General features: G+C 48.8%; 1 protein-coding gene across 1 annotated transcript; it reads left to right on the forward strand.

Annotated features, from left to right (window-relative positions):
* The first annotated feature begins 214 nt into the window (after window positions 1-214).
* Window positions 215-8,353, forward strand: AADACL3 (arylacetamide deacetylase like 3). The gene is made up of 4 exons (XM_032864052.1): window positions 215-404; window positions 3,392-3,608; window positions 5,183-5,246; window positions 6,980-8,353. Exons 1-4 carry the CDS (start codon window positions 237-239, stop codon window positions 7,749-7,751), a joined length of 1,221 nt encoding a protein of 406 aa, XP_032719943.1. The 5' UTR covers window positions 215-236; the 3' UTR covers window positions 7,752-8,353.
* The last annotated feature ends 2,018 nt before the right edge of the window (window positions 8,354-10,371 follow it).

Below are 10,371 nucleotides of genomic sequence, written 5' to 3' on the forward strand. Positions count from 1 at the left end.
GCCCTCATTTCTAGCTGAGTCAGGCTGCATGAACCTCTTTCTCCTGTGCATGGGCGCTGTCCTAGAACTGCGTCCTCACCTGAGTCTGTGACTCACCTGGCCTGGCCAGTGCTGGGGAGATGGGGAGGGCAGGGTGTGGTATATAAGTGGAGGAAGGTGGCTGGCTCCAAACCCTGTCCTGAGTGGCCCGCCCTGAGCACAGCCTCCTCTCTCTCTTCCGTGTTGAAAACAGCACGATGGCAGTCCCGGTCCTGCTTCTTCTCCAGGCGGCCTGCGTGTTCTCCATGGGGGTTGGGCTGTGGGTTGTCTGCAACCATTTCCTCACTGCGGAAATCCCTGCTGCCATCGGCCACCCCATGAAACTGCGGGTCCTGCACTGTATTTTCGAGCTGTTGGTGACGTGGGTGAGTGGTGTGTTTTATTTGTCCCGTCTTCCGGAGGCTGAAGGAGGGAGTTGGGAAAACACCCTTCGGAGGATTGTGGTTGCATTAATGCTACTATCACAGCCGTGGAGGCTAATATGTAACATATTAGTCATGAGGTTCCCAACCTCTTCCTGGTGTTCATAGGGCTCTTCCTCTTCATCTTCATAGAAAGCATCACAGAAAGATGTCTGTGGGTCAAAGGATATACTACCCCATGCCCCCTCACCAGCAGTGGGCTCATAGCCAGGAAATGATAAAATGACTTACATCCTCCATTAATGGGGGAAAAAAGCCCTGCTCTAGTCCCGCTTTCCTGCCTTCCAACTTACTTTCTTCACAGCGCACGGCGTGATTCTGTGGAGTGAGGAATGAGCCCCCATCACTACCTACCTGCTAGCTAGCAGCAGCCAACAATAAAGAGATATGCGGCCAATTAGTAAATTAGTGCTAATTTAGTAAATTAGCAAAACTACAGAATGTGACTTTAGAGATATATTTTGTTAATTTTGAGAGGTGGAAAACTATTTATGGAATATAATCAGATTTTGCTCGTTATTCCTGGTGTGTGAGTTTAATAAAACAGATATAAATGGGTCATGGGGAGACCAAGTTGCACATGCGGATTGGTGGTGCTTTTCCAGAGGGATGATGAATTAAACACATAGAAGTGTTGAGTCTCTTACATAATGGAAAGTTAATTGCAAGCACCTGTTCTCATGAGAGATCCGTCCTGGAGAAGCACCCTCAGGCTGAAGGTTTCCTACCTTCAAGTTCAGCTTTCACAAAACCCAGTGATTTCTCCTGTGGCTTTCCTGCCCTTGACTCTCACAGTCTGGTAGTCCTGGTTCCCAAATATGGTGACTCAGTTTCCTCATCTGCAAAAGATGGGGAATAACAGTCTAGACTCGTAGCATGGGCTCTCAGGAGGTAAGCCATCCTGAGTGCGGCTGATGATGCCTGGGGCAGAGGAAGCCCTCGTTAAGTATTAGCCTTACTGCTATTTGCTGATTTGTTTTTTTTCTATGAAGAGGTGTCTTGTGACTCCTATATGTCATCCACCAGTTCCTAGCTCTGGGATCACTGATGGGTGAGAGGAAGGAAGTCCCAGAGAGCGTCTGACTTCAGGATGCTCAAACTGTCACGGAAATGTCCATGGGGAGACAGTGAGAAACAAACAAACTCACTAGAAATTAATTGATTTACACAGTGACAAGTGATACGAAGAAAGTGGAATAGGGCAGGAGGGAACCACGGGGCTTCTGAATCCAGGGTTCCCTGAATCTGCAACGGCGACAGAAGGCAGAGTTCCTGAATTTGGGGGGAGGTAAAAACCACTCCATTTCCTCTCACCTCTAAAGGAAAAGTGGTATTTCCTTCCATTAGGAATGAAGAGGACAAACCACAGTTGTGACAGCAGAACCCGGGGTTTGTCACCAAGGCGCATGCCAGCTGTTTTCAGAGCAGATGACATTTCTTGCAGATATTGCGAAAAACTGTGTGCGGGCCTCGTTTCTCTGAAGTTATGAATAGTGTTAATCCAGCCACTAGGTCTTGCTACTTGGTGTGCTAATAAGGAAGCACGTGCATTATTACTTGGCCTGTGTACCTCCTGTTTTGATAACTATAATTGAAAAGAAATTGGTTTCCTTGGTAATCCCATGTATTTTACTTTATGTGTTGGAAATATTCTGTCTCAAGGTCCACAGGCATCACTGAAAGCCAAAAGGACCTTGGGGCAGAGCCGCTGGAAAGAGGGTGCCTGGGAAAGAGCCTACTTTGTTTACTTTTACGGCTTGTTATGCCAACCCCCAGACATAGGAGACAGAATACCATACCACCCCAGCCCCCCAGCACTGACTGCCGACTCCCAGCCAACCTTGTTGCACCTGTGACCCTAACTTTTCCCCCTTCCCGTTTCCTAGGAAGCAGATCTTGGGTATTATATTTATCCAAAAAGCTTCAGTATGTCTCTCTAAAAGACAAGAACCCCTCACCTTTTATTTATTTTTATTTTATTTTTTTACTTTGTATCCTTTTAAAAATGTAAGTTCGATTATTGGCCATATAGTGGTATTATCAATTTCAGAGATAGAGGTCCATGATTCATCAGTCTTATATCATACCCAGTACCCTGCTTAATGTCACCCTGTTACCCCATGCCCCCTCACCAGCAACCCTCAGTTTGTTTCCTATGATTAAGGGTCTCTTATGGTTTGTCTCCCTCTCTGATTTCGTCTTGTTTTTTTTTTTTTCCCTCCCTTTCCCTACGATCCTCTGTTGTTTCTTAAATTTTGCATGTGAGTAAGATCGTATGATAATTCTCAGACTTATTTTGCTCAGCATAATACCCTCTATTTGTGGTTGCCATGTGGTTGCAAATGGCAAGATTTCATTTTTTGATGGCTGCACAGTATTCCATTGTGTATATAGACCACATCTTCTTTATCCATTCACCTGTTGATGGACATCTGGGATCTTCCCATAGTTTGTGGACATTGCTGTTATAAACATCGGGGTGTAGGCACCCCTTCAGATCGCTAAATTTGTATCTTTACCCCCCACCTTTTAAAAAACATAACCACAATGTCATTATCAAGTCCTAATAGCAACTAATTCTTGGAATGGCCGTGTTGGCTAGGCTGGTCCGGGACGGCATCTTTGGGAAGAGAGGTCATGTCCAGGCCACGGGGGGTGGGTGTTCTGGGTTAGAGGGACCCTCGTGGGGTGGCCAGAAACCTGGTTTATGGAGCTGGGTATCAGGTCCTGGGGAGAGAGGAGGAAGGGGCGGTGTAGGTGGACCGAGGTGGGCTGGATCTACGGCAGGGTCATGGGGGCACACGTGGTGGAGCAGGACTGTGACTCAGCCTGCCTTGACCACCCCGCTGGGGGCCACAGGCAGTGGCAGGACTCCACTGTGCTGCACACTGAAACCCTTCCCACCTCATTTCCTCTTCTCTCACCAACAGGGGATGATTTTTGAGAGACTGAGAATCTGCTCTATGCCTCAGTTTGTCCGTTTCGTGCATGATCTAGTGCCACTCAAGGAGGATCCGGATGTCATGGTCACAGATCTGTACTACGGGACGATCCCTGTGAAGCTGTACCAGCCCAAGGTGTCTTCCTGCACCCTCAGGCCTGGCATCGTGTTCTACCACGGCGGCGGGATAGTCATGGGGAGCCTGAGTAAGAGTCCTTCCCTCAGACCTAGTAGGAAAGCCTCAGAGCAGAGCGGGGGGGGGGGGCACCTGCCTTCCAGCAACATGGGGCTCTCCCATCACTGTCCTGGAGTCTGTAAGCTGCTACAGGACAGAGCACGGCCAGAGAGGTAGTGGGGCCCAGATCAGGCTGGCAGCAAAGATATGGAATGTTTGGATCTCTTTCTGGAAGTGAGGAGACCCAAATATGGGGGGAAAATATATATATATACATACACACACATACATATTTATGTATTTATTTATGTGTATAATCTATGTATAATATATACATATATATATATATACACATGAAATTCACACAACATAAAATTACCCACTTTATTTTTTAAGATTTTATTAATTTGTTTGATAGAGCACAAGCAGGGGAGGGGGAGAGGCAGAGGCAGAGTGACAAGCAGACTCCCCGCTCAGCAGGGATCCTGATGCAGGACTTGATCTCAGGACCCTGGGATCATGATCTGAGCCAAAGGCAGATGCTTAACCCACTGAGCCACCAGGCTCCCCAAATCAGCTGCTTTCAACTGTACGATTCAGTGGCATTTACTACACTAACAATGTTCTACAACTACGACCTCTATTTAGTTGGAAAAAAGGAGTTTTTTAAAAAGTGAAAAAACAAACAAACAAACAAAAAACCCCAGAGACACAACCTTTTGTTTCGGGCCAGATATTTCCTGAGACAAATTCCGGTACAGACAGGAGAATCAAAAATTTGAGGAGAGTTAATGAGAGGAAAAAACCTCAAAATTGAGACAATTTTATTATCTTAACCTCCCCCACACAGGTGCCCCAAGAATTTAAGGGGAAAAACAATTTTATTTGGTTTCAGCCCTGCCTTCTAAACCGTGGAAAGGCAGAAGCTCACAGTGGTAGCCTCGGGAAAATAAGGGATTTCTGCAGCCGTGGTTTGGGTTCCGTCTGCATAATGAACGGCGTTAACAGTCAATGGGTATTAAATAATATTATTAGTAATTAATATTTACACAGCAGGCACTGTAGAGACCCTTCATGCGCATAATCTCATTAACCTCTGCACAGCCCTGTTGTTATCATTGTGTCCATTTTTTTAACTTTTTTAAAAAAAGATTATATCTACTTATTTGACAGACAGAGATCACAAGCAGGCAGAGAGGCAGGCAGAGAGAGAGGAGGAAGCAGGCTCCCCGCTGAGCAGAGAGCCCGATGCAGGGCTCGATCCCAGGACCCTGGGATCATGACCTGAGCTGAAGGCAGAGGCTTTAACCCACTGAGCCACCCAGGCGCCCCAGCATCTCAGATGTTTTGAATGAATTGCAGAAACCACAGGGAAAGAGGGGATCTTAGAGGAAGTTGTTCAGACAGGACGTCCAAGGAGAAATTCTAGCAAGTGGAGGAGGAAGGCTTCTCCACAGCTGGAAGAAAGTCTGCAAAGGCCCATTAGGATCAACCCCAACTCTCTGTCCATGGTGGTTGTCAGAGAGAAGGGGCAGCCCGTGGTGACGGCTGCCAAAGGAAGCCACTAACCGTCCTAGTGAATGTTAAAAACGTTTTATTTTCTAGGAACCCACTATGCCATATGCTGTCGTTTGTCCAAGGAAAGTGACTCAGTGGTTCTAGCAGTTGGGTGAGCACGGGAAGGAGGAGGTGGTGCTGGGTGATGGCGTGGGAGGCGGGGAGACAAAAGGATGCTGGGATACCAGGACACTGGGGCACGGGATGGGCTGTGAGCAACCCTGAGGGGAGGAAAGGAAAGAGACAGAGAGAGAGAGGGAGAGAGAGAGGCAGAGAACGGCACTCCTTCCTGCGGGCGGCCCTCCGGCATCCCGTGCAGGCTGTCACCTGGAAGCTGTGTGGGGAGGGGCCTTTGTCGAGCAGATCGGGTGCAGAGCTTTGCGCACATGAGCCCCGTTGGGTGGAAAGTGCTTCACCGGACCAAAGAGCCCGGCATGTTCCAGACACCTCCTTCCACACAATGCTATGGTGCCCCACGTGGTAAACCAGATGAGGGCAGACATTGCCATGGCATTCCCAAGCGCTCCTGAGGTGGGGGGGTCCACCCTGGTGAGATCTGTCAAAGGAACTGAGAAGGATTAAAAAGCCACTCTCTCCTACCTGGTCTTGGAGAGTTGACCTCCTGGTTTGGAACCTCAAAGAGGGCTTGGTGGACGTGGGGCAGGCGAGACCTCCCGCCCCCACTGCCTGACACAACATCCCACGGGAGCAGTGTGGTTTCTCCTGACTAATCTTTCCTGCAGCTTTGTTTAAATGCAGGTGCCATAAAGAAATGCCATTTGCTGGGGTCTTAGCAAGAAAAAATTTCCCAGCTTCCTTGCAGCACAACTGGTTGACTGAGAGTGAAAAATACAAAAATTGGTCCTGCATGAAGAAGGGGGAACCCAGAGAAACCAATCACTTTATAATTCTCAGCTGTGAGATATTTTCTGCCTTGGGGAATTCTCGATTCAGGCATTGGCCACGATACTCCTTATAGCTCTGGTCATGTGGAACAAAGACGTCGCCGGTCTATTATACCAGCAACTCTCTATAAGAAAATTAGTTTATGAATCCAAGGAAGATAAGGTTTTAGAGTTGAAACATTGCTGTCCCAGCCTGAACTCAGGACAGCTTAAAAATAGGAGGCATCGGAATGGAAACGGTTGGCAAAAATTTGTTGATCCCATAGAATAGTTTTATATTTTTAACGTTTCAAGTGGTAACATTTCTCACAACACCCAGATTTCTGGAATCTCTTGAAAAATGGGGAGGTCTAGCATGCTGGGCTGGTGTGCTTGCATGACAGCAACCTGAGCATGGAGACCAGGGACTCACGTGGCTCACCTGTAGGGCAGGAATGGCCCAGAGTGGACACGGCTGACCTGGAGGAGACCCACAGGTTAACTGCTGGTCTCAGGCGGTATTTACATCTACAAGATCCTCCCACAAAACCCGCAAGCTTGGCAGGATTAGTTAGAATTGAAACCCAGGCAAAGCTGGAGATGCTCATAAAGGAACGTAAGTGAGGGGACACGTGTGAGTCAAGGATGCACCAGCAGGTTGGTACGGAAAGATGGGGTTTGTGTTGGTAACTGCTAAATTGTTGAGGGCTCTTGTGGTCGTTGTCTGTCCCCCAAAGGGGCACTGAGACAGAGGGAATAGCAGCCACCACTCACTGAGCCTATACGCCAGACACGGTGGACTTCATGTCCATCACGTCTTTCAAGCCACATACCTTCACTTCACCTGCTCGGGCTTCAGAAAGAGAACTTAATGGAAGAAATTTGGCCTAAAGGATGCTAGACACAGGTTTGGTTTTTCTAGGGAGCTGGGTGTAAACCGTGTTCCTTGATTCTTTTTTAGATACCGCAAGTTGCCCCACCATAAGTTCCCTGTGGCGCTAAGAGACTGCATTGCAGCTACGACCCACTTCCTAAAGTCCCTGAACACGTACGGGGTGGACCCAGATCGGGTCGTGCTCTGTGGGGACAGTGTGGGAGGGGGGATGGCAACGGCAATCTGTCAAAGATTTTTGGGCTGTCCAGATCTCCCCAAGATCCGTGCTCAGATCCTGATCTACGCCAGTCTCCAGGCTGTGCATTTCCAGTTCCCCTCCCATCAGCAGAACAAGAATGTCCCCATGGCCAGCCAAGACTTTGCCTTCTACTGTTGGAGTGCTTTCCTGGACATCAACCCCTCCTGGAAAAACACTATCCTGAAAGGCGCCCATTTGCCTGCTGAATTCTGGGAAAAATATAGAAAGTGGTTGGGTGCAGAAAACATCCCAGAGAGATTTAAGAAGGGAACCTATCAGCCGACCTCGGTGCCCTTGAATGAGGCTGCCTATCTGGAGACAAGCCTCGTGCTGGATTTCATGAACTCACCCCTGATTGCAGAAGATGAAGTCGTGTCCCAGCTCCCCGAAACATTCATTGTGAGCTGTGAGTTTGACTTTCTCCGGGATGACTCGCTGTTGTACAAGAAGCGGCTGGAGGACCTGGGAGTCCCAGTGACTTGGCACCACATGGAGGATGGTTTCCATGGAGTGCTTAGTACCTTAGATATGGGCTGTTTGCACTTTCCCTGCTCCACAAGGATTCTGGACACCATGGTTCATTTTCTAAAGGGGTTGTGACCATTTTTCATCCCAAGACTAATGCATTCCACCACCATCTGGTTTCCCAGCAGGGCTCTCTGTTGTGATGGAGGTGATGTTGAGTGGGGCTAGGGAGGGGGTCAAGGTTGCCATGTCCTTCTTGCTCCAGGTTCCAGAAATGTAGAATGCAAGCTTCTGATGTCTGGAGGGAGAGCAGTAGGAGAGACAGGTTTGGGGGGAAGGTGGCGCTCTGTTCCTGTTCACCATTGGGAAAACATGAGCTGATGATCTGCAGCAGTCATCTGAGAGTGAATGGTCATGTGAAGGTTGCCTCTGGCTTCCCTGAGGGAGAGTTCAGGCTGGTCTAGGCTGTGGGTAGCAGGAATGTCCACTTGGCTGGCCTTGGAATGAAAGAGGGACACATTCTGTGCAATCCCATGGGCTCTCAAATCTAGCTCAAAGGATGGGGCTCTGCTGTTCCAGACTGTTGGGTGGAGGTGGAGAACCTGTTGTCCTTCTCCTCTGGGTACACAGTGACATTTTCCCCTCTGTTCCTCTGCCTCTGAACTCAGAGTTTCAACTCTCTGGACTGGAAGAGTTAGGACAGAGTGGATAGGTTTTCTGTAGTGGTTGGAACCTCGTGGCAGGTTCCAGGCACCTGATGGGGGAGCTCTGGAGCTCTGGAGCTCTTGGAGTCAAAGGGGCCAAAGGGGCTGAAGATGTGTTAGCAAGAACTGTTTCCGTTTTAAGACACAGAACCAGCTCAAATTGGCCTAAATCAGAGAACGAATGTATTGATAGCTATGAATTCTGGGGATAAATCAGGTATCATTTAATCCAGGAATTCAAACAAGCTGGTGAGCGGCCTTCTCTTCTTTCTTCCATTCTGTGCTCTGCTGCATGGATGGCCCCTTCCGCTCTGCATATGGTGGCCCTGAGCAGCTCCATATTCACACTCTCCAGAGTCCCATGCCTCATTCTCAGCCATCCCAGCAGAAACTACACCGTAGCTCAATGGCCCTGTGGGCTTGCTGAGTAGTGTGTCTAGTTGCCACAACCTAGAGAGTGGAACGCTTTGACCAACCAGGCCTACGTTCCATGTCAACCTTGGGGTGGAGGACGGGATCTGTTCCACTGGGGGCTTGGACTGAGCGTAAGGGAGGGAGGGAGTACTTTCCTCTAATCAGCACTTACTACTCTACTGTAGACATCAATGCTTACTCTGTTGGTGGACGTCAATGCTTACGCTACTACAGAAGCTAAATGAACCCTGGATCAGAGTATTTGGAAGTGGCGAGAGATGTCAAGGACTACTAGGTCAGTTGACCACCTGTCCCTGAGGACATTTCCATGAAAGAGCAGGCCCAGGTTCCCAGGGTGATCCTACCTGGTCTTCAGGAGGCTCTGCTCCTGGTTGGCTAACAGCTTTTATAGGCCAAGATCCAAGTCTGCTGCACAGAGGCCCCCGTGCATGTCCTTGACTTGCTTTCAGTTGAATGTTTGTGCTGAAACATGGGGCAGAGAGGAATCCCACTTGGTGGCTTCTGGATCCATTCACAGCAGAAGACCAGCAGGTGTCTTTGTTGGAAAGATAGGAACCACTCACTGAAAGCGCCTGGTCTGGTGACCACTCAGCTGTTGGGCAGGATGGGATCTGAGGAGCATGGTCTCTTCTAGACTAGGTCTCTCAGTTGAGTCTGGGTAGGCTCCTCTCCTGGAGTGTGGTCTTCTTTGTTTCACCCTGCCTCTGGACATAAGTAAGTGGGACTGAGCTGACCTTGTGAGAACTTAGGTTGTTAGCTTTTCTACTGTGGGGTGGTGAGGAGTGTGGGAGCCACTAGAGGACCATGCCCAGAGGAGATGTGTTGGTTGCATTTTCAGGGTTGGAAGAGCCTCTGGATTTAAATTTCCATCCCCCTCTGATGAGAAAAGAGCTCTTTCAAGTTGCTGCCCAGGCAATTTGCAGCCTGGCAATCCTGCTCACACCCATGGACATGCAGATAAGAACCTCAAGCTTAGGATTTCCAGCCATAAGTTCCCACTTTACTTTTCGCAGAGCACCTTTTTAAAATAACCACTTGGGGGTCAAGCCCACAAGATGTAAGTGACCTTTGCCCCAACCACCTTATCAGAAGCCGGTACTTGCTACCCTGCTCTCTCTCCTGCTCGCTTGAGACCTGAGACAGAGGACTGCCCTTCCCTCATTTCATTGCACACCCCCAACACGTTTCTGGGATCTGTGAGCAATAAATCTCATGAGTTTATTATCTTTGTGTGAGCGTATTGAAATGACCCTGGGTCTCCACTTCCCCAGGGTGGGAGCTGGGATGCTGAAGGAGCTGCCTGCCTATCCCATGTGGGTGCCTCGTGTCTCCTCATTCAGCAGGTCATGATCTGCATATTTTAATTTAATCCACCAGCTATGCACTGCCCCCCCACAACACACTCATTTGTTCGTCACATGAATTCTACAAAGTAGGTATTCTTAAACCCATTTTACAGATGAGGAAACGGAGGCCCAGAGTTGTTAATAACAATGCTCATTTCCCGTCTCTTTCCAGTCAGGCTCAAGGCCACATAGTTGGTCAGGTGCTGTGCATTGAACCCCTGATCCATCTGACAACACCCCCTTTCTGCCATGTCCCATGGCCCATTAGCC

Source organism: Lontra canadensis, unplaced genomic scaffold (assembly GCF_010015895.1).
Source record: "Lontra canadensis isolate GAN:19392208 unplaced genomic scaffold, GSC_riverotter_1.0 scaffold25, whole genome shotgun sequence".
In the NCBI taxonomy this organism is placed as follows: Eukaryota; Metazoa; Chordata; class Mammalia; order Carnivora; family Mustelidae; genus Lontra; species Lontra canadensis.

What these genes read in the sequence shown, in the direction of transcription:
- AADACL3 (XM_032864052.1), top strand. Translation starts at nt 237, where the DNA reads ATGGCAGTCCCGGTCCTGCTTCTTCTCCAGGCGGCCTGCGTGTTCTCC. An exon ending in TCGAGCTGTTGGTGACGTGG is followed by an intron (nt 405 to 3,391) that starts GTGAGTGGTGTG and finishes TCTCACCAACAG; the next exon opens with GGGATGATTTTTGAGAGACT. An exon ending in GATAGTCATGGGGAGCCTGA is followed by an intron (nt 3,609 to 5,182) that starts GTAAGAGTCCTT and finishes TTTATTTTCTAG; the next exon opens with GAACCCACTATGCCATATGC.